The following is a 23,715-nucleotide window of genomic DNA, read 5'->3' as shown; positions in this document are numbered from 1 at the left end:
AGATGGAGGAGACGGAAGGGCCACCTCCAGGAATAAGGTGTGCGGCATCCCAGCACAACTAGGTGGGGCCATCCTTAGCGAAAGAATCAAAAATGAGCCTTAGGCTGTGTTTTTATAAACACCTACTGGTTTCCATCACAGTCCCCAAGTAACCCGGGCTGGTCTCAAACTCACGATCCTCATGCCTCCTCGTCCTGAGTTCTGGGGTTATGTGAGGGGTACCACCTCGCTGGGCTGGAGGATGATTAAAAGCACGTTAAATTAGCACCCAAATGGAAAGCAAGGCTTAGCCGGGAAGGCAGAAAGAGGAATGCAAATTGGACTACCCGCTGCGGCTTGGTCAAGTGGAATTTGAACCCGGGAGAGGGAGCTGGAATTTTTGGCAGAGGTTCCACCCCAGGGATGCTGATAGCCAACACAGGAGGGGGAGTAACTAGACCTTTGGGAAGTGCGGGTACTCTCCTGGGGAAATGCTTGTGATTGGCTACTGGTCTCAGATCTGAGACAGGGAGGTAGGGTGGGGCTCTCTGGGTGGGCGGAGTACCCCTTATCTGTTCAAAGGCATTTTCTCCCTCCCCCAGACTGGCCACTCAGAATCGGGAAGATGAAGGCTCTGTGGGCCGTGCTGGTGGTCACATTGCTGGCAGGTATGGGGACAAGGGCTTGCTCTGGTGGCTCTTCCTGGGCTCCTTCCTCTCTGGACCCCTTCCTAGCCCCAGGTCTCTTCTGCTGCCCATTGGTGGGGCGGAGGCAGTTCTGAGGCCCCTCTGAGACTCAGAAGCCCGGAGCAGCTGTTTTATTTACTCTTTAGGCCTTGATTTGCCCTATCTATAAAGTGAGAAGACTGGCTCAGGGGGGTAAAGGTGCTGGCCACCAAGCCCGAAGACCTGGCATCTCCAGGACCAATATGGTGGAAGGAAGCAGAAAACCGATTCCATCTAGTTGTCTTTTGACCTCCAAGGGCACACACTCAACTTAAACGTTAACATACAGATGTGTGTGTGTGTGTGTGTGTGTGTGTGTGTGTGTGTGTATAATCTGTTTTAAAAGGAAGGTATATTTTTCTAATTCCATGCCTGCCTGGTCTCTGCTCTGTATTATATGGGATACCAAGGCAGTACATGCTGGTAGTAATGGAACAGACTCCACCCTCCACCCCCACCCCGGACCCACTGTCTTTCCAAAGAGACCCAAGAGCATTGTAGGTCCTGACCCAGCCTTGAACTTACTCTGCACAGGATGCCTGGCCGAGGCAGAGCTCGAGCCCGAGGTGACCGAGCAGCTGGCATGGCAGAGCAGCCAACCCTGGGAGCAGGCCATGAACCGCTTCTGGGACTATCTGCGCTGGGTACAGACACTGTCTGAGCAGGTCCAGGAAGAACTGCAGACGTCACAAGTCACCCAGGAACTGACGTGAGTGGCCAGCCCCTATCCCTTTCACCCTCTGCACCCACTGAATATCCAGGCGCCCCCCCCCCACGATGGGGGGGTGGTCTCCGACTCTCGGGGCACCTACCCCCAGGCTGGCCTTGAACTCTCAGCCTGGCATCAACGGCTGGCTCTTGCAATCCTGCTTCAGCTTCTCAACTTCTGGGAATACAAGCTAGAGGCCGCCGCCAGCCACGCCTCTGTCTTGAGTTTCTTGCCCACCTCACCCCTGTCTTCTGGGTCCTCCAATCTTGGTCCTCATCTCCCTCTGGGCCTTGCAGGGTCCTGATGGAGGACACCATGACGGAAGTCAAGGCTTACAAAAAGGAGCTGGAGGAGCAGCTGGGCCCCATGGCGGAGGAGACACGGGCCAGGCTGTCCAAAGAGGTGCAGGCCGCACAGGCCCGGCTCGGGGCGGACATGGAGGACCTACGGAACCGACTGGGGCAGTACCGCAGCGAGGTGCAGACCATGCTGGGCCAGAGCACCGAGGAGCTGCGGGCGCGCTTCGCCACGCACCTGCGCAAGCTGCGCAAGCGCCTGCTGCGGGACGCCGAGGACCTGCAGAAGCGCCTAGCCGTCTACAAGGCCGGGGCACGCGAAGGCGCCGAGCGTGGCGTGGGCGCCATCCGTGAGCGCCTGGGCCCGCTGGTGGAGCAGGGGCGCCAGCGCACCGCCAGCCTAGGCGCCGGAGCTGCCCAGCCTCTGCGCGATCGCGCCCAGGCTTTGGGTGACCGCATCCGAGGGCGGCTGGAGGAGGTGAGCAACCAGGCCCGAGACCGCCTAGAAGAGGTACGCGAGCAGATGGAGGAGCTGCGCGCCAAGGTAGAGGAGCAGGCCCAGCAGATGCGCCTGCAGGCCGAGATCTTCCAGGCTCGCCTCAAGGGCTGGTTCGAGCCCCTGGTGGAAGACATGCAGCGCCAGTGGGCGAACCTGGTGGAGAAGATACAGGCCTCCGTGGCTACCAGCCCCATCCCTACCTCCGTGCCAAAGGAGAGTCATTGAGTATCCCTCTCCCAGCCGCTGCGGCGACACCCATGGCCAGCAGGTGGCCCTGTCCCCAGTACCACTCGGGGCCCTCTGGTGTGGCCCTTGCTTAATAAAAGATTCTCCAAGCACCTGTTGGGTCCCTGTGAGTGATTCCACACAGCTTCAGTCCCTGTTTATCTTTCCTGCATCACGTTAGTCACACAAACGAACGAACGCTGCCGCTGCCCCGCAGGGTAGGGCTAAGCTACGTGTTTCTGTCTCAGCCCTAGTTTGGTTTGTTAGGTTCTGCAGCAATAAAGATTAATCCTAGAGCCGGGCAGTGGTGGCGCACGCCTTTAATCCCAGCACTCGGGAGGCAGAGGCAGGTGGATCACTGTGAGTTCGAGACCAGCCTGGTCTACAAGAGCTAGTTCCAGGACAGCCTCCAAAGCCACAGGGAAACCCTGTCCCAAAAAAAAAAAAAAAAAAAAAAAAAAAAAAAAAAAGATTAATCCTAGGACCTAGCTGAAAGGTTCAGGCATGATGCTGGCCGCCCCCTGTTACCTGGTGGAACGGGCAGTACCCTGATCAGCCCAGGGTTCCATGGGAACGGAGTCTGCACGCAGGTGCAGAGGACCCCTTTAAAGGACAGGTCCCTGCCCATTTACGATCTCTCTATGGCGACCGGCCATGGCGGTCAGCCATTTACCCTGTTCCTCTCCTCTTCTTAGTCTCCCTACTCTGCAGGGCCTCATAATAAACTTATAGTCAACATGTCTCATGTCTCAGCATTTCTCCTTTTCTTCTTTTTAAACAAAATAACACTAGCAATTTAAAGGGCAGGGGCTCCACCACTGAGCCACGCCCCCAGCCCCTCACTGGAGGATTCTAGGCAGGGGCTCTACCATTTAGCCACACCCCCAGCTCTTCACTGGAGGATTCCAGGTAGGGACTCATCTAGTTGTCTATATTCCGGCCTTTCTTTTGATTCAGAGCTAGGATCTCAACTGAGTTTCCTTGACGTCCAGCCCTGGCAGGCCTCGAATATTTGAAACTGTCCTCAGCCTCCGCGGGAACTAAGAAAACAGGTGTGCACCACCCTATCTTTGCTGGGCTACTTTTCCCGACTTAAACACCTGCTACACAGGGATGCAGAGAGCCCGTCGCAAGTGGGAGAGGAGAGGCTGCCTGCCGTGTTTACTGGTGTCCCAGCTGGTCCCTCCCCCGCGGTATCCTTATCTGATTCCCTCTCCTTGCTTTGTCTCCTCTCTGTTCCCTCTTAGGCTTCCTTTTCTGGCTTCCTGTTTTCCTAAACCTCTGTTATCTCGCCCTCCCGCAGTTTCTTTTGCTCTGGGTCTTTGGTTGTTCCCTCTTGCAGCCTCGCCTTTCTCATTCAGTCTGAAGTTAGCTCGGTCTTTGCTTCCTCCGGGTCAGGCTTCAGGCAGCCCCAAACCAACCCCTTCTCCCCAGCCCGTGCTACTCGCCTATGGAGAGGGAATGAGTTAAGGCTGGGGACACAAAAGACGTTTTCTCCAGGTCCCTCCCTGTTCACATTGGAAGCTGGCACCTAGAAGGGTCAGGGTAGGAGCTGGAGAGCCCCTGGCTGGCTTTCCCTCCCACCCCCTCAGTTCTCAGGAATCTAGCAGGGCTCCCACCAACAGGGGCAGGCCAGGGCTTGAGCTGTCCGTCACTTGGGTCAGATCACGGCTTCAGTCCCCCCACTGTCTCTGGCACACCCTGAGCCTGGAGCTTTTCCTGGCACCAAACTCTGGCATTATCTGGAGGCAGGCACCTCTACCACGATGATTCACGGGGCCCAATGAGAAGAAGGGTCAGGGGGCTGAGTGGCAGGGCTCAGGGCAGCCACACTTCGTGTCCATGGGGGCTAGAAACACTCTCAGAGCCTCGGGAGACCATATCAGGCATGTCTCCCACCAAAGACTTGGATTGTTTTGGTGTTTTTTGAGCCAGGTTGACCTTGAACGCTGAATCCTCCTGCCTACGCTCGCTCGCTCCAAATGCTGGAAATGCTGGAATTACAGGTTTGTACCACCAAGACCTAGCTGAGAGCTCAACTTTGAGTTCTACAGAGAGATTTTGTTTTTGTTTGAAACGAAGCCTCTATGTACCCAGAGCTAGTCTCTGTGTAGCAAAGGCTGACCTTGAACCCCTGATCTTCGGCCTCCGAAGCCTAGGTGCTGGATAGACATGCACTGTCACCCCCAGTTGTATGTAGTGCTCCGGATAGCACCCAGGCTTTCCCTCATGCTAGCAAAGTGTTCAAACAACTGAGTCATACCCCTTCAGCCTTTTTTTTATTGTTGTTTTTGCATCGGGATCTCATGTAGCCCAGGCTGGCCTCAAACTCACTATACAACCAATACTATTCTTGAAGTCCTTTTCTTCCTGCCTCTGACTTCCAAGTGATGAGATCACAGGAATGTACTACCAAGAGCAGAGAGTTGTAAGCAATGGAGGAGCCCCACCTCACCATCGCCCTGGTCCAACCCAGGGGTGGGGCAGGGACAGTATAAAGGCATTACAGAAAGGTTTGTAAGGGAAGCCTTGGAGTGCTGGGCTGACCCTACCAAAAAATCAAAGTTATCTTGAAGTGTAAGAATCAGCATTGAGCCGGGCTTGGTGGCGCACACCTTTAATCCCAGCACTCCAGAGGTAGAAGCAGGCGGATCTCCGTGAGTTCGAGACCAGCCTGGTCTACAAGAGCTAGTTCCAGGACAGCCTCCAAAGCCACAGAAAAACCCTGTCTTGAAAAACCAAAAAAAATAAAAATAAAATCAACATTGAGCTGGTCTCTGGTGGCACACACCTTTAATCCCAGCACTCGGGAGGCAGAGGCAGGCGGATCTCTGTGAGTTCAAGACCAGCCTGGTCTACACAATGAGTACCAGGACAGCAGGGTTATACAGCAAAACCCTGTCTCAAAAGACAAACAACAACAACAACAAAAAATCTCAAGAGTTAATGACCTTATCTGTGCTTCCATCACTCTACCTGTGCTCAGGAGCTCCTGTTGCTAGGGAGAAGATGAAATTGGAAGCACCGGGGTGGAGTAGGGGGAAATCTGTTACATTATTCAAATGGGGACTTCAGGCTTGAGCTGTGTTCAGCTCAGGAAACAAGGAGGTCAGGCCTGGCGCCCACAGGGACTGGAAGCTGTGAGCTGGCCCCAGAGATGTTGCAACCCAGCCAGGGTCGAGTCTTTTCCACCCCTTTCACAACCATCCGCCCCCCCCATTGTGCCCCCTCCCTAGAGCTGACACGTGGGTTTCAGGGGCAACGGGCCAGCCAACCTAGAGTCTGGGGCCCACAGCCACCAGCTGCCAGGGGGTCACTGGCGGTCAACAACGGCTCTGGGGGAGGGAAAGGCCTTGGACTCCAGCCTCGGGGAGGGACGGGGAGGGCAGGCAGGTTTGGGGCCAGGAGGGGCCTGGGAAGCCCAACAAGGCTAATAGTGTCTTGGGGACAGGGGGTGGGGATTGTGCCAGTTGGGGGGCACTGTGGGGCTTTGCAAGCTGAGAGGCTCTGAAGTTTTGCTGAAGAGGCAACTCCTAAAGAAGGGGGATTAGGGGATGACAAATTAAGACCCCAGACGGCACCAAAGGGGGTTTGGGGTGCCCAGATACAAAGGCTTTTTGGGTGAAGGGAGGCAGAAGCAGGCTCCCAGCATCCCGACAGAGATCCTAAGTTGAGGCTTGTGGACAAGGAAAAGGCCGAACAGAACTAACCTGAGGATGCAGTTTGGGCTGGGGGTGAGATTTGGGAATGCGGAAGGAGTTGTTTCTAAGCCCCTAAGGTGGGACGGCCTCAGAGCGCAGGTGAGACCAATGTGTTCCCTGCGTGGGAGTGAGGGTGCTAACCAGTGACTGGTCTTAGGCCTACATGATAGGCCTGGGTGGGGCCTGGCTCCCAATATCCAGAAGAGGATGGGCCGGTTGTGGTCGTGCATGCCTGTATTCTCAACACTCACTAGAGAGGCAGGCAGAGGCAGGAGAATCACAAGTCCCAGGCCAGCCAAAGATCCTATGTCAAAAAAAAAAAAAAAGTAGGTGGGCACAGAGGCCAGGGGGAGGGCGATGAGTCTGCCCCGCCCCCGCCCCAACCTGTTAAACCCCTGTGCAGGATCGTCCACTCCACCCCTGCGATACTCCCAACAGATCCTTAGATCCAGGTTGGTGCGTGGGAAAGTGCTCCCCAATCCCTCCTCCAGCCAAGGGATCGGTGTGGTGGGCTCATGGTGGGGGGGGTGGGGTCGGGGCGCTAGTGATGTTCCCTCCCACCCCCACCCACCCCCGTCTGCCTCCAGGGTGCCCCTCCAGCCACCATGAGGCTCCTCATCTCGCTGCCTGTCCTGATTGTGGTCCTGGCCATGGCTTTGGAAGGTAAGGAAGGGGCTTGCAAGTGTGGAGCTGGTGTCGTGGGCCCCCCCGGGCCTGAGAGGACCCTCGCGGGAGCTCTGAGCTCCCTTCTTTCCTTGACTCCTTCCACTACCGCCGTTTGATGGTCCCACGCCACCTGCCAGACTGCTTAGGTTTCCGTCAAGGTGGTACTGCGGGAGGCAAGTCTGCCCAGAAGAGCCCTAGCTACCGATGACGTAGGGCGTCCCCGCCCTGGGATTGGCTGATCTTCCTAGAAGGGGTGGAGCGTAGTGATGGTGGGCTACACCACTGTCTAACACCCTGAGTCCGGGGGGGGGTCCCTCCGAAACCGTCCCCCCATGCTTGCAACCCTCTCTCTGCAGGCCCAGCCCCCGCCCAAGCAACCCCTGACTTGTCCAGCGCGTTTGAGAATTTACCGGAAAAGCTGAAGGAGTTTGGGAACACTTTGGAAGACAAGGCCCGGGCAGCCATTGAACACATCAAACAGAAGGAAATTCTGACCAGGACCCGGTTAGGCCCTTTCATGGCACGGGCGGGATGTCTGTGTAAAATCCCTAGTGGGCAATCCAACACTGACACAGTGGGGAAGTGATTGACACTGCCCCTGAGGTCTTAGACCTAGCACTTAAGGTGCTTGGAGCCTGGGGAACAGGCTAGCCACCTGTTAGAGGTTTTTCCTGGTGGTAATGAAGGGCCCACGCTTGGAGCTGGCGGGCTACCTAAGACCCTGACCTCCCCCTACATGTTCTTGAGACAGGACGTGACCACCAGTCTAGAGAACAGGGACAGAAAGTAGGGGAGCTGGGATGGGTGTCATAGTGGGGGCTGTGTAGGCCAGAGGCTTTGCAGTTCAGACTAGCCGAAGAGACAACTAAAGAAGGGAGATTAGGGGATGCTGGGTTAAGACCCCAGCAACTAGCTGGGTGCTGGTGGCACACACTTTAATCCCAGCACTGAGGAGGCAGAGGGAGGCAGATGTCTGTGAGTCTGAGGCCAGCCTGGTCTACAGAGCAAGTTCTAGAACAGCCAAAGCTACACAAAGAAACCCTGCGGGGGGGGGGGGGGGTGTGCAAAAACAAAACAGAAAGAGACCCTAGCAACTTGGGAGGCTGAAGGAACCAGCCTTGGCCACGGGGCAAGACTGCCTCAAACCAGAAACAAAAGAAAAAAAACAAAAACGAGGGGGCGATTTTGAGGGGGAAATGAAGGCGTCCAGAGAGGCATCTGGATGTTGTAAACAGGTTGGTTAGCCAATTTCTGCTCATTTTGGCAAGTAGACAAATTGTTCATTTAAAGAGAGGTGTGAGTTTGATTATGAATACCCAGCCAGGCCTAAACTTGTCAAGAAAGTGTCCTGTGGAGGGAAAGTGCAAAGGCCCTGAGGCAGGAAGATCTATAGACAAGAGAGAATGGCCTTCCAGACAAGGGGAATGACTTGGGCCAAGGAGAGAGACAAGGAAAAGGGTGGTGACCGCTTAGGCAAGCACAGGCTAGAGAAGGGGTAGGCGGAAAGCAAGAGGTGGCAGGTCTTATGGGGTGTGGTGGCACATACTTTTAATCCCAGCAAGAGAGAGAGAATAAGGTAAAAGAGAAAGAAGCTAACTAAAAACAAGAAGACCGGGTGGGGGAAGGCCGTGTGTAAAATGCCTGTTGAAGACCTGAATTTGATACCCAGAATCCACAAATTGAAGAAATCAGTTATGGGGCTGGAGAGATGGCTCAGAGGTTACGAGCACTGGCTGCTCTTCCAGAGGTCCTGAGTTCAATTCCCAGCAACCACATGGTGGCTCACAACCATCCTTTTTAAAAAAAAAAAAAAAAAAAAAGAAGTCAGTCTTGAGGCTCAGCAGCTAAGAGCACTTGCTGTCTCAGCTCACATGTCAGGTGGCTCACAACAGCCTGAAAGTCCAGCTCCAGGGGACACAGTGCCGTTTCCTGACCTCTGCAGGCAACCACACATTCATGTATAAAATAAGGCTTAAAAAATGTATAAGTGGCCGGGCATTGGTGACGCACGCCTTTGATCCCAGCATTCGGGAGGCAGAGGCAGGCGGATCTCTGTGAGTTCGAGGCCAGCCTGGTCTATAAGAGCTAGTTCCAGGGCAGCCTCCAAAGCCACAGAGAAACCCTGTCTTGAAAAACAAACAAACAAAAAACAAAAAAAAGAAAAAAGTTGAGGCTAGCCTGGGCTACATGAAACTCAAAACACACACACACACACACACACTGCCACACTGATGAGAAAACAGGCAGAGAAACTGACCCTCCCCCCAGGATTTTCATCCCACTGTGTGGGCGGGGATTAAGGAAGGGGACACTAAGGGAGTAGCAAGCAGGGGTCTGGGCCCCTTGAGAGCTCAGTAAATAGTGACCCTGCCCTCATCTCTCTCCAAAGGTCCTGGTTTTCAGAGACATTCGGGAAATTGAAGGAGAAGCTCAAAACCAAGTTTGACTTTGACTGAGTGCCTGGCGGGCCACCTCACACAGCAAGGTGTCCACCTGATGTAGCAGGTCCCTCCTCATCCCACACCAATAAAAAGATTGTGGTGAACAAATAAATACTCCCTGAAGTGCCTGCAGTGGGGGGAGGGGACTGAGGGACAATACAGAGAGTGGGTCGACCTGTGGGTGGACGTGTTTGTTTAACATATTTATTTTTACATGTATGGTGTTTTGCCTGCGTGTATGAATGTGCACCACAGAAGCCAGAAGAGAGCGTCACTTCCCCTCAAACTGGAGAAGGTTGTGAGCCACCATGTGGTTTCTGGGAATTGAACCCGGGTCCTCTGGAAGAGCAGCCAGTGCTCTTAACCTCTGAGCCATCTCTCCAACTCCCTACCCCTGTCTGCATTGTCTTAATTTTATGATTCCCCGAAAGAATCTTCATAAGCACACTATTCATGTCCTAGGAGCATTGCGGCTCAGAGAGGTAAAGTTATTAGGGCAAGGTCACACAGCAGGGAATTGGACTGAGTGCGTAGCTTGGCATGATCATGGGTTTGCACTCTTCTGGTTTGGTTGATCCCTACACAGAGTAGGTGCTCATTAAACTCTTAAGTGGAAAATGTAGGTAAATAGAAAGCAGATTATCAGGGACTAGGAAAGGCATAAAAGAGCCAGAAAGACAGACACAGTACCAGGCCTTAGGACCCGTGCCTCTTCCTCCAGGAAGCCCTCCCAGCCTCCAGGCTGGGCCAGGCTTCTCCATTGCAGCTCTGCCGACTCTAGCTGCTTATCTTACGGGAACTGTTACCATGAGCCCCACCCCCACTCCAGAGAACTGGGCCAAGACTGTTGTTGACAATGGATCCGCAGCCATTGCCCACCTAGAGCTGACGACAGTGCCACCAGCATTTAATAATATTGGGTCAAAACAATGATTGCTTAATTTAAACACATCAGTTTTTGGCTTTGGGTTTTTTGTTTGCTTTGGTTTCCTTGAGAGGGGGTTACAAGACATGGCTCAAGGAGGCTTTGTAGAGGAGGCAGACCTCACCTCAATAGCATCCTGCCTCAACCTCCTGAGTGTTTAGGTGTGTGCCATCATGCTAGGCCTGTCTTAATAAATACACTGCATTCCCACAAAACTCAGGGCCTGACACATGCTGGGCAGGTGCTCTAAAACAGAGCCACACCCCAGCCCCTCACTGGGGGATTCTAGGCAGGGTCTCTACCACTGAGCCACGCCCCCAGCCCCTCCCTGGGGGATCCTAGGCAGGGACTCTACCACTGAGCCACGCCCCCAGCCCCTCCCTGGGGGATTCTAGGCAGGGGCTCTACCACTGAGCCACGCCCCCAACCCCTCACTGGGGGATTCTAGGCAGGGGCTCTACCACTGAGCCACGCCCCCAGCCCCTCACTGGGGGATTCTAGGCAGGGGCTCTACCACTGAGCCACGCCCCCAGCCCCTCACTGGGGGATTCTAGGCAGGGGCTCCACCACTGAGCCACGCCCCCAGCCCCTCACTGGGGGATTCTAGGCAGGGGCTCCACCACTGAGCCACGCCCCCAGCCCCTCACTGGGGGATTCTAGGCAGGGGCTCTACCACTGAGCCACGCCCCCAGCCCCTCACTGGGGGATTCTAGGCAGGGGCTCTACCACTGAGCCACGCCCCCAGCCCCTCACTGGGGGATTCTAGGCAGGGGCTCTACCACTGAGCCACGCTCCCAGCCCCTCACTGGGGGATTCTAGGCTGGGGCTCTACCATTGAGCCACATCCCTGGATGCTCACTGAGGGGTTTCCTCTTTCCTCAGTTCTGTCCTTCTTTTTGAGACTGGGTCTTGCTATCTACTTCCTACATAGACTAGACTGGCATGGAACTCCCAGAGATCCACCTGCCTCTGCCTCCCAAGTCCTGGGATTACAGGCCTGTGCCACCATGCCTAGTTTTTTGTTTTTTTGTTTTTTTTTTGTTTTTTTTTATGTTGTTGTTGGTTTTTTGTTTTTTGTTTTTTTCGAGACAGGGCTTCTCTGTGGCTTTGGAAGCTGTCCTGGAACTAGCTCTTGTAGACCAGGCTGGTCTCGACACCATGCCTAGTTTTATGCAATGCTAGAGATGAAACTCAGGACTTGATGTGTGTTAGGCAAGCACTCTACCAACTCAGCCACAATCCCCAGTTCCTCAAACACCCTTTCACTCCAGATTTTCCTGCCATAGCCCCAAGTTGGAGAAGTTAAACCCCCACCCCGAAAGATGAGTAAGAAGAATGAGGGTTTGAGGACTCAGCGGGAAGAGTAGGGATTCTCAATCATGATGAGATCAGGGACCAAGAGGAGAGGAGAGTCGGGACCTGGGAGGTTTTGGCAGGAGGATCAATCACCATGAGCTTGAGACCAACCTGGCTTCCGTGTGACCCTGTCTCAGAAATCAAGAAGAAAGATAAAAGGAGAGTTTCTGTTTGCTGGCATGCCTGATGACTTGAAGGACAGTCTGGGTCTCAGGGATGCTCCTAAGTCCTCAGACTCCACCTTTGTAGGTCACCAGCCTGTCCCATCCCCTTCACTAGTCTCTTCTTTCTCCGCCCATCTCCCTGGCACATTTGTTTTTTAGTGTCCCTCATGTCCACCTGGACGACCTTCAGTCCCATTCCTGTCCCCAGGATGAGCAAACATTGCAGGCACCAAACAGCAAACAGCCCACAGCCACCCTGTGTGATGACTTTGGATTAAGGGCAGAGGACACAGACCTCCCCCAACCCCAGCCCCCCTGCTTTAGCCTCCCTCTTGGGCTGTAGGGCTTGCATGGGGAGGGTCACAAGTTGTCCCAGCATGGTGAAATGCTAAAACACAACTTGATTGAGACCCCACCGACAGCCTCAGTCTCAGTTTCCACATATGTGAGAAGAAGAATGTTGGGTATTAGCAGGATTCCCTGCCTGGAATCCCCCAGTGAGGGGCTGGGGGCGTGGCTCAGTGTTAGAGCCCCTGCCTAGAATCCCCCAGTGAGGGGCTGAGGGTGTGGCTCAGTGGTAGAGCCCCTGCCTAGAAAACCCCAGTGAAGGGCTGGGGGTGTTACTCAGTGGTAGAGCCCCTACCTAGAATCCCCCAGTGAGGGGCTGGGGGTGCGGCTCAGTGGTAGAGCCCCTGTGTAGGCACAAAGCCCTGGGTTCAATTTTCAACAATGGGGGGAAAATTACCTAATCTCTGGGGAACACCGAAGCCACTCCCTCTGGGCCCGACGCACAGTGTGTGAAAGGAGACACGTGCCAAATAAAGATGCCATGCTCAGGCTCAGTGGGTAGAGTACTTACTTGCCTAGCATGCTCTTGGCCCTGCGTTCTATCCCAAGGCCTGCATAAAATTAGGCATGGCAGCACAGGCCTGTGATCGGAGCCCTTGAAAGGCACACACAGGGTGATTAGAGTTCCAGGCACCCAGTGCTGCATCCGGAGAACGCTTATTCAAAAAAGTCAAAGCCTGGCCTGGTGCTGGTGGTGCACACCTTTGATTCCTGCATTCTGGAGGTAGAGGCGGCAAAGGCAGCCTGATCTAAGTAGTGAGTACATAGTGAGACCCTGTCTCAAGACAAACAAATAAATAAAAATAAATAAATAAAAGCCTGGAGTAGTGACTTAGAGCTATTGTTCTGCTTCTGTTTCCTGGGTCCTGGGATTATAGGCCTGCACCACCATGCCTGCCTGTCAAATCTGTTTGTTTTCTTTTTTTAATTCAAAAATGAATAAATGAATAGCAACTGACTTATTTACACTGTGGCTGCGGGTCTCCTGATGCCCTGGCCTGTCTCAGGCCAGCCTACAAGCCAGGTAATTAACCAATCACTTGTCAGTGGGAAGCAATCAGCCCACACAGGTTAAGCAACTTGCCATAAACTGCACACCCCTCCCTCTCTGCTGGGCAGCAGGGTCTTCCTCTGCCACCACAGCTCAAACTCAACAATACTCCTCCCTCAGCTTCTCAAGTTTTTGGGTGCCAGCCATGCACCACCACGACCCTGTCCAGCAAGAGGTCCTTTTTCATAACAAAAAATAGGGAATCTGTGGTGGGTTAGTTTGTGCTTCAGTTTTCTTTTTTCTGTTGTGGAAAAAAATAAAACAAAACCACAGAACATACAAGTTACCATTTCAGCCACTTTCGGTTGTTTAGGTCAGCAGTGTTGAGTACATTTACACTGTTGTGCAACCAACCCCAAAGTCTATTCCTAAAATGTTTGCATCATGGCAAACAGCAGTTCTGCGTGATTTTTTTTTTTTTAACTGTCTGAGAGAAACTGACATGTGACAGGTCAGCCCTCTGCAGGCGTCTGGGTCCGGGTTATATGGTCACTCAGCCTACAGCAGGGATTCCCTCTGGAGATTTGCTCCCTGGAAACAAAGTGTGCTGGGCATGTTATTGAATGTCATCCCAGCACTGCGAAGGGAGAGGCAGGAGGATCAGAACTGCAAGGCCAGTCCAGGTTGCCCCCAAGAACCTGTCTCAGCAAACAACAAACAAATAAATGAACAGGAAGCCACGGTGTTCACAGTTACATTCCCACTTGAGATGAATAGGTAATGTTTAAATATATATTTGGTGAAATTCCCAAATCTGGCATGAAGCACATTTAATTTTTTTTCCTTTGGTGTGGTTTACTCTTGAAACCATAGAACTCAAGAGGCTGAGGCAAAAAGTCATAACAAGACCTTGTCTTATTTGGAGAGAGGGAGGGAGGGAGAGGCAGGAGGAGGAAGAAGAGGATGAAAGATGGCTCCGAAGGTCAAGGTATCTGAGGTCACGCCTAACTACTCAAGTTTGACCCCCGGGATCCACAGGGTGGGTGGAGAAAACTCATTCATTAAAGCTGAGGTTGTCCTGTGATCTCCAGTGTGTTCGGTGGCATGGACACACACACAGACACACACACACTGCATACATCCACAGACATACACACCCCCCCACACACACACACACCACATACACACCACACATATACACATCTACAGACATACGCATTCACAGACACACACACCACATACATACACACTCGCAGACACACACACCAGGCATATACACACACACCAGGCATGTACACACACACAAAAGAATAAATATAACTAAAAAGAATTAAGGGTTACTGGATTGGCTTAGTGGTTAAAAGTAGCCTCCAGAGCATCTGAATTCGATTGGCACACCCACATCTTGCGGCTCCCATCCAGTTCCAGGGGAGTCTGGCACCTCTGGGGGCACTCACATGCACACAGGACACAGACAGACACACATACACATAAGTAAAAATACACTTTTTTTTAAAAAACATTGCCACGAGGTGGTGACACACGCCTTTCATCCCAGCACTCAGGAAGCAGAGACAGGCAGATCTCTGAGTTCCAGGCCAGCTTGGTCTGCAGAGTGATTTCCAGAACATCCAGCGCTACACAGAGAAACCCTGTCTATAAAAACCAAATACACACACACACACACACACACACAACACACACACACACACACACACAGAGTTACCTAAAAGAACTCAAAACCCAAGGTATGGAGGCCTTTAATGACAGCTATTCCAGACACTTAGGTAGAAGAAACACTATTTCAAGGTCTGCTTGGGTTGCTTAGTTAGACCTTGTTACAAAATAAAAAGTACAAAGGAGGGGGCCCGGAGGAATGGCTTAAAAGCACTGGCTGTTCTTCCAGAGGACCTGGGTTCTATTCCGAGCACCTGCATGGCAGCTCACAGCTGTCTGTCACTCTACTTCTAAGGAATCTGGCACCCTCACACCAATGCACATAAAATAAAGTTAAATTATTTTTTTTTTCTAAAGTACAAAGGGCCGGTGTTGGTGGCGCACGCCTTTAATCCCAGCACTTGGGAGGCAGAGGCAGGCGGATCTCTGTGAGTTCGAGGCCACTCTGATCTCCAGAGTTCCAGGATAGCCTCCAAAGCAATACAGAGAAACCCTGTCTCGAAAAACAAAACAAAAGTACAAAGGAAAGCCATGGTGGCACACACCTGAAACCCCAGCATCTGGGAATTGGAGGCAAAAGGGTAAGAATTCTACATCATTCTTGGTGATACATTGAGTTCCAGGCTAGCCTGGGCTATGTGAGACCCTGTCTCAAAATAAAATGAACCCCAACACACACACAAACACACACACACACACACCAATTAAGATCGTGGTCTCAGTTCCCAAAGGGAGAAACAGGATTTTTAATCCAGTCGGGGCAGCACCCTGGGAGGGCAGGAAAGAGGAGGCAGGCAAGGGTGGACATGGCCTTTGACTGTCAGTGTCACCAGGACATCTCTTTGAAGTTCTGCCAAGAGGAGTGGAGAGGTGACAGAGGGAGGTCTCTTCCTAGTGTACAGTGGAGGACAGGGACAGAGGGAACAAGTCCCCAGAAATGTCCCTCCTGGGCTTCAGGCCGCAGGCCCTGCCCTCACTCTGCCTCTCCCTGCTGCTCCTGGGCTGCGTTGCAGGTGAGGAGTCGGGGGCTTGCTGGAGGTGGGGTTCTCTGCGTGGGGTGTGACTGTGGCTTCAAGTAGGTCAGTAGCCATGTAAGACGAGTGTAACACACACACACACACACAGAGAGAGAGAGAGAGAGAGAGAGAGAGAGGCGCACGGGGATGGAACACAGGGCCTTCAGATGCCAGGCAAACATTCTACCACAGGCTGTTATGTTTTGTTCTTTGGAGACATGGTCTCATGTAGGGCTGGCTTTGAACTCCAGCTATAGCTAAGGATGATATTGAATTCCTAATTCTCTCTCTCTCTCTCTCTCTCTCTCTCTCTCTCTCATTTATTTATTTATTTATTTATTTATTTATTTATTTATTTATTTGGTTTTTGGAGACAGGGTTTCTCTGTGGCTTTGGAGGCTGTCCTGAAACTAGTTCTTGTAGACCAGGCTGGTCTCAAACTCAGAGATCCTCTGCCTCTGCCTCCCAAGTGTTGGGATTAAAGGCATGAGCCATCACAACCTGGCTTGTGTTTTTTGTTGTTGTTGTCAAGTTTTTTGTTTTGTTTTGTTTTGAGACAGGGTCTCAGGTAGCCCGAGCTGGCCTTGAACTCCTGATCCTCTTGATTCTACCTCCTAAACACTAGAATCACAGGTGTGCCATGCTCTCTGGGTGGGCATGTGTGTGTTTGTGGCTCCCTACAGGGTACATGTATGAAAAGTTCTAAGTGTGTGGCTACAACAGAGGCTGTTTCTCTGTGTGTGCTCACACATAGCTTTTTATTTTGTGTGTTCATTCAAAATTGTATCTCATGAGCAGAGTGTGTTGGTGTAGGTCTGTAATCTCAATTACTCAAAGGCTGAGGCAGGGGGATTGAAGGTTGGGGGTCCTCCTGACAGATTATCGATACTCAGCCTTAAAAAAAAAATACAGAAAATGGGGACTTCCAGGCAGCGATGGCACAACTCCTTAATCCCAACATTCGGGAGACAGAGGCAGGCAGGTCTCTGTGAATTTGAGACCAGTCTGGTGTACACAGTGAGTTCCAGAAGAGTCAGGGCTATACAGGGAGATCCTGTCTTAAAATATTCATGCTTCAGGGATGGAGAGATGGTTCAGCCTTTAAGAGCACTGACTGCTCTTCTAGAGGTCCTGGGTTCAATTTCCAGCACCCACATTGTCCCGCGCCCGCTCTGTATTCCTCGCCAGCAAGAAACACACGCAGGACACTCGGATCCTTCTGCAGACAAGCTTTAATGCATTAGACTGAACAGAGACTGAGCAGAGACTGAGCAGAGACTGAGCAGAGACTAAGCAGAGACTAAGCAGAGACATTGAACTAAGAAAACCATCCCTATATAAAAGGCTGACCAGCCGCCTGGGACGTATTACCCTATGAATGGCTTCAGCTCCTCAGGCAAGAATGAGCCACGGGATAGGCAGAGATCAAAGGAATGGAGATTACCCAGCGCCTGTGAAGTAATTCACACCTTGGTGTCTTCAGGCAGCATTATAATGCAGGAACCGGCTTCCTACATATCACCCTTTTTTTATTAATTAATGAAAAGGCTTTATATTATTACAAGCAAATAGGTCACCCATATGTTGAGGGATAGAGGCAGGGGTTGACCTTCCCAAAATCAAACATTAAGACTGTGTACGAGAGTCACCATCAGGCTGTCAGTTTGACCCGAAGTACTCCCGACCTGTCCTCTGCCGTTTTTCTGGGAAAGGGGGTTCTCAAGGCAGGTAACCCTTATGCAGGTCAACGTACCTCCCAGAGAAGCCTGTATAATAGGCAACTCTGTGCGATGCTTATGCTCAGCATCCCTCTTTGGGGCTGCACAAACCAGACACTCTACCCTGTGCAGTGAGCCTAGGCTCCGGGTGTGCAAGAGCTGTCTGGCCGGCGGCCTATCGCTTAGTAGCCAAAAATATAAGCGCTTGGATGATCTCTTGGTTTGAGCCCTGGAGCTTACATGCCAGTTCGCAGGCGGCTGCATCGAACAATTACCCCCACCCCTTAAGTAGAGACAATCGCTCCGCCAAGGGCAGGAGTTAATCTGGATAACAATAGCGGCTCTCAACTCCCGGGGGTAGAGGGTGGAGTTTCGACTTTTGAAGGTCTGTAGAGGCTCTTTAGGTTGAATCTTTCTGGGATCCACAGGGGATTCTCTTCATCCTGTGAGAAAACATAATATCGCTCCCCTGGATCTTATGAGAATAGGATCCGGGTCTTTCTAAAAATCAGTTAAGATATCTTTTTATTTTATCATTTCCTTTTGGCCTTTTAGTTTTTGAGGTGAGACGCTTGGCCTCGGTATGGCCCCCAGCGTTAATGTAAATGAGGCTTTAAAGCCCCAGGCATTCCAGGCCTTTAAGAAGTGTTGAATAGCAGGCATGGCCTTTTCCCCTATCAAAGACTGGGAAAGCCATCTGTAATTTTCTTTGCTCCTCTGATGGTAAGAAGGAGTCGGTTCCAAATAGTGGGGGTGCTGATGGAAGCACACCCGCTGGCATTTTTGGCCGTGCTGTTTCTTTCTCTAGCTTTGCTTTCTTGTTAGAGTCTAAAATCTCAGAGTCTGAGCTGCTCAGCTTCAAGGCTTCCAGTTTCGTTGTAGGGCAGCTTCTAAATTTATCGGGGTGTGACCGGCCATTCCCCATTCTTTCTCCCTCCTTTTTTGTCTCTCTCTCATCTAGCTGAGCTGTTTCTTTTAAAACTTTATCTCTTGAGCTTTTAGAGTTATCAGAGCTATCAAGATTTAAAGCTTTATACACTCCCTTGTCAGTAGACATTCTAGGAGGTCTTTTTTTCTTATTTGTTGTAGTTTTTTTTCTTATATACACTCCCATGTCACTAGACATCCCGGGAGGTCCTTTTTTCTTATATTTTATTGTTAGGCGCGCCCCATCTCTCACTACATTCGGTTTCTGATATGTAATTCTGGACTTCTTTAAGATTGCTATAACAGTGAGAAAAGTCAAAATAGCTCCTAGTAAAAGCATAGAAGCCTCTATATTAACCTCCCACAATAGCAACATTCCCAAGCCAAAGTCCAGAAAAATCATACCTCTCCGAATTTTTCTCATTATATTCGGTTTCTGATATGTAATTTTGGACTTCTTTAAGATTGTTACAACAGTGAGAAAAGTCAAAATAGATTAACCTCCCAAAATAGCAACATTCCCAAGCCAAAGTCCAGAAAAATCATACCTCTCCGAATTTACCACCCTGCAGTTCTGAATCCGCCTCGTTAGAGGGGTCTCTGAGGTGCTGGAGATGTTAAGCTTCCCGGGTTTCGGCACCATATGTCCCGCGCCCGCTCTGTATTCCTCGCCAGCAAGAAACACACGCAGGACACTCGGATCCTTCTGCAGACAAGCTTTAATGCATTAGACTGAACAGAGACTGAGCAGAGACTGAGCAGAGATTGAGCAGAGACTAAGCAGAGACTAAGCAGAGACATTGAACTAAGAAAACCATCCCTATATAAAAGGCTGACCAGCCGCCTGGGACGTATTACCCTATGAATGGCTTCAGCTCCTCAGGCAAGAATGAGCCACGGGATAGGCAGAGATCAAAGGAATGGAGATTACCCAGCGCCTGTGAAGTAATTCACACCTTGGTGTCTTCAGGCAGCATTATAATGCAGGAACCGGCTTCCTACACCACATGGCAGCTCACAACTGTCTGTAACTCCAAGATTTGACACCCTCACGCAAACCTACATGCAGGCAAAGCACCAATGCACATAAAATAAAAATAAATACACATGCTTCTCCCACAGACAGTGCTGATGGCATGTCAGGTTCCTTTTCGTGCGCTCTCATGTGCTTAGCTCAGTGTCCCTTTCACAGACTGGGAAGACTGTGTCTTGGAGTGGTGAAGTCATAGGTGAGGCTCATGACAGCAGGTGACAGAAAAGTGTCTTGGTACAAGATTGCATGGGTGGTCTGGGTATGGTGGTACAGTGTCTGGAACCCCAGCACTTGGGAGGTGGAGGCAGGAGGATCAGGAGTTCAAGGCTAGCCTTGCAGGGCAAGGTGAGGATATGGTTTAGTTGGTAGAATGCTTAGCTAGCACACAGGAAGCCCTGCCTGAGCCAGGATGGGAACACACACCTATCAACCCACTGCTTTGGAGACGGGGTCAAGAGACTCAGCAGGTTTTGGAATTCTGATCAGCAGATCAGAAGTTATCCTCAGCTCCAGGAGGCCAGCCAGAACTACAAGAGACCTGTCTGAAAAACAAACAAACAAGCAAACAAATACATTAGAGGCTTGAGGGATGACTTGGTGGTTAAAGACACATTGTACTGCTCTTGCAGAGGACTGGAGTTCGGTTCCCAGGCTCCCAGCTCCAGGGGATCCGATGCCTTTGTCCTCCATAGGCAGCACACTCTCTTACAAACTCATACAGACAGGAACATAAACACATTAACAAAAATAAGTCTTCAAAAAATGTTAAAACAGGTCAGGCACAGTGGCGCACGCCTTTAATCCCAGCACTCGGGAGGCAGAACAGGCGGATCTGTGTGACTTTGAGGCCAGCCTGGTCTCCAGAGAGAGTTCCAGGACAGCTGGGGCTACACAGAGAAACCCTTTCTCAAAAACGCAAAACAAGACAAAAAAGTTAAAATCAAAAAACCTCAAGCATGTGCACCTATACTTGTGTGAGTCTGGGTGTGTGGGTGCTAGAGCAAGAAGTGTGTGTGTGTGTGTGTGTGTGTGTGTGTGTGTGTGTGTAAGGAAGAGAACTGTGACCCAGAGGGACGGAAAGCAAAGCTGGGGAGTAGCTGGGGGACAATGATGAATTAAAGTGGGCTTTTCCTTCCAGGTGCATGGAGGCTTTCAGGGAAGAACTGGGAGGCAGGGGCTGTTCCGGGTCAGGGGCCTACTGCCTTGGGCGATAGGGTTAGGCCGTTAGAGGAGAGAGGTACCATGTGGGAAGGTACAGACTGAGCAAGAGAAGCTTGGGAGACAGAGAGCCAAGGGAGGGACCAGTGTTGGGAAAGTGGAGCTGGCCAAATGGTGGGCAACGGTGTCAGGGGGCAATAAGCCAAGCTGGTGAGCCGGGAGGTGGTGGCGCACGCCTTTAATCCCAGCACTGGGGAGGCAGAGGCAGGCAGATCTCTGTGAGTTCGAGGCCAGCCTGGTCTTCAAAGAGAGTTCCAGGATAGTCTCCAAAACCACAGAGAAACCCTGTCTCGAAACACCAAAAAAAAAGGGGGGGGGGCTGGAGAGATGGCTCAGAGGTTAAGAGCACTGGCTGCTCTTCCAGAGGTCCTGAGTTCAATTCCCAGCAACCACACGGTGGCTCACAACCATCCGTTATGAGATCTGGCGCCCTCTTCTGGTGTGCAGATAGACATGGAAGCAGAATGTTGTATACATAATAAATAAAATCTTAAAAAAATAAAATAAAATAAAAAGTAAACCAAGCTGGTGGCCAGCGATGGACAAGGGTGTACAAGAGACACAAGGCAGTTTCCTGTTCCCTTGCGTGTAGGTGGCCAGGTAGCCCTCAAATAGGAAGTCATTGTGTCCCTTTCTACAGGATGGGAAACTGAGTCTAAGGCAGGGGAAGTCAGGTGTGGCCTATGACAGTGGGTGTCTGGGTACAAAAGTGAATTACACCAGGAGTAACACGCAGGGAGAGAGGAATGGGGTTCCGGGATCCTGGCCCACTCAAGCTTGTCTGTGACTTCCCCCAGCATCCATGACTACAGAAAGCCTGATCCCCACGCCTAGCCCTGAGAACAGCCGCTGGAGCCTGGTAAGGACCAGGGTGATGGAGATGGTGAAGCCACTGGTGACCAGGACCAAAGACAGATGGCAGTGGTTCTGGTGAGAGTTCTGGTACTCAGCTGGGAGGGGACACCAGAGTTAGAGGAAAGAGAGCCAGTGGCTAGACCCTAGGTCTGAGGGAGGAGGGCTGGGTCTGGACCCCTGTGTCTGAGGGAGAAGACCTGGGCCTGGACTTCTGGGTCTGAGGAGGAGGGCTGGGGCTGGACCCCTGGGTCTGAGGGAGGAGGGCTGGGCTGGACCCCTGGGTCTGAGGGAGGAGGACTGGGCTGGACCCCTGGGGCTGAGGGAGGAGGGCTGGGCTGGACCCCTGGGTCTGAGGGAGGAGGGCTGGGGTCTGGACCCCTGGGTCTGAGGGAGGAGGGCTGGGCCTGGACCCCTGGGCCTGAGGGAGGAGGGTTAAGAGTCTGGAGTCTTGAGTCTGAAGATCAGAAGTAAATGGGCCATACCCCTGTGGCCTCTAGGGTGTCAACTAAGATGTCCCCTTTACACAGGGGCCCAGAGGCTGTCCAGGGCTTTGTGCAGACCTACTACGAAGACCATTTGAAAGACCTGGGCTCCCGCACTCAGGCCTGGCTGCAAAGCTCCAGAGACCAGCTCCTGAACAAGACACACAGCCTATGTCCCAGGCTGCTCTGCAGGGACCGGACTCAGGGTTAAAGTGCCACACACCTCCCCTGGGCACCTGCAATAAAGCTGTTTGTTCTTAATCTGTGTCACTGGCTGAGTAGCTCCCGTTGAGGCCAGAGGTCAGTCCTCGTCATATCTGGGAGTTAATAAGTGGAAAAGCCATCACCTGTCACCTGACAGGGGAGGACACTAGGAAAGCATTAGGGGAAGGGTACAAGGTGACAAAGCCCCCTCCTGAAACGGTTCCGGCTTGAAGTCAACAAGAGACTTCCAGGTGCCTGCTCAGATCCAGGAGGGGAAGTCTTGAAGGTCGACATGGGTCAGAGGAAACTTTCACTCACTTCCTGGGCCATGCAGATCTTAAACCAGAGTGGGTTCCCCAAACCCAAAACCCCCTCTACAATGCCCAACTATCTCTCAGGAATCAGGGGGCTGTCTCTCTTTTGGGGGGGAGGAGGCAGTGGGGGGGGTTCCAGGAATTGAACCAAGGGCCTCAAATGTGCCAGGTAAGTGCCCTATCACTGAGCCACATCCCCAGCCCACTTTTAAAAATTACGTTTATGCCTGGTGGTGGTGCCCCACGCCTTTAATCCTAGCACTCCAGAGGCAGAGACAGGCGGATCTCTGTGAGTTCGAGGCCAGCCTGATTTACAGAGCGAGTTCCAGGACAGCCAGGACTACTAAAAAAAAAAAAAAAAACAACAAAAAAAACCCCCTGCACACATGTGTGTTTGTGTGTGCGTGCGCGCACGACATTTGTACATGTAGAAGTCAGAAGACAACTTTCAGGAATTGTTCTCTTCCTTCTCTTGGGGAACTGAACTCAGGTCGTTGGTCTTGGTAGCAACCTCTCAGAATTCTTTTACTTTGATATATATATATTCTCACTATGTATCCCTGGCTGCCCTGGAACTTATCATGTTGCCCTGACTGGCTTTATTTTTCATTTCTAGCTGGGCATGGTGCTACAAGCCTGTAATCCTTGCACCTGTAAGACCAGAAGCTCAAGAACAGCCTCAGCTACACGGAGAGTTCCAGGGTAGCCTGGGCTCTATGAGACCCTCTGTGAATAAAACCCAAACAGAGCCCCTTTGTTTGCAGATAAAATCTTGTTACCTTGTCCAGTGGTTCTTTTTTTGTTTTTGTTTTTCTTTTGTTTTGTTTTTCGAGACAGGGTTTCTCTGTGTAGCTTTGGAGCCTATCCTGGCACTCGCTCTATAGACCAGGCTGGTCTCTAGCTCACAGAGATTCGCCTGCCTCTGCCTCTGAGTGCTGGGATTAAAGGCGTGTGCCACCACCCCCCAGCTTGCCCCGTGGTTCTTGCACTCACTCTGAATTCATGATCCTCCTGCCTCAGGCTTCTGAGGGCGCTTGGGGTCACAGCTCTGCCCAGTTTATGGGTAGCTTTTTCAAAACGGGGCTTCCCTGTGGTTTGACCTGACAGGGAACGTCACTGGCCACTGCCCTTCCAGCCCTGCCACCCCACCCCCTCAGCGGCTCTGTTGGCCAGGACTTTGGCCTAGGACAGAGGAGCTAACTGATATGGAGGGAGGGGGCCTCCATATAAAACCTGCCAGCCCACT

At 51.9% G+C, this 23,715-nt stretch overlaps 3 protein-coding genes across 3 annotated transcripts; all 3 read left to right on the top strand.

Moving 5' to 3' along the window:
* The first annotated feature begins 543 nt into the window (after nt 1-543).
* LOC113837959 (apolipoprotein E) lies at nt 544-2,516 on the top strand. Its single transcript, XM_027433770.2, has 3 exons — nt 544-647; nt 1,239-1,413; nt 1,710-2,516. Exons 1-3 carry the CDS (start codon nt 605-607, stop codon nt 2,431-2,433), a joined length of 942 nt encoding a protein of 313 aa, XP_027289571.1. The 5' UTR covers nt 544-604; the 3' UTR covers nt 2,434-2,516.
* A 4,223-nt stretch (nt 2,517-6,739) lies between these two features.
* Nucleotides 6,740-9,256, top strand: LOC113837958 (apolipoprotein C-I-like). Its single transcript, XM_035453850.1, has 3 exons — nt 6,740-6,797; nt 7,157-7,304; nt 9,190-9,256. The coding sequence occupies exons 1-3, from the start codon at nt 6,740-6,742 to the stop codon at nt 9,254-9,256; spliced, it is 273 nt and encodes a 90-aa protein (XP_035309741.1).
* A 6,383-nt stretch (nt 9,257-15,639) lies between these two features.
* Nucleotides 15,640-22,162, top strand: Apoc4 (apolipoprotein C4). Its single transcript, XM_027433767.2, has 3 exons — nt 15,640-15,715; nt 21,412-21,544; nt 21,997-22,162. The coding sequence occupies exons 1-3, from the start codon at nt 15,640-15,642 to the stop codon at nt 22,160-22,162; spliced, it is 375 nt and encodes a 124-aa protein (XP_027289568.1).
* The last annotated feature ends 1,553 nt before the right edge of the window (nt 22,163-23,715 follow it).

Source organism: Cricetulus griseus, unplaced genomic scaffold, assembly GCF_003668045.3.
Source record: "Cricetulus griseus strain 17A/GY unplaced genomic scaffold, alternate assembly CriGri-PICRH-1.0 unplaced_scaffold_395, whole genome shotgun sequence".
In the NCBI taxonomy this organism is placed as follows: domain Eukaryota; kingdom Metazoa; phylum Chordata; class Mammalia; order Rodentia; family Cricetidae; genus Cricetulus; species Cricetulus griseus.
This window is presented reverse-complemented; position numbering and strand designations above follow the sequence as displayed.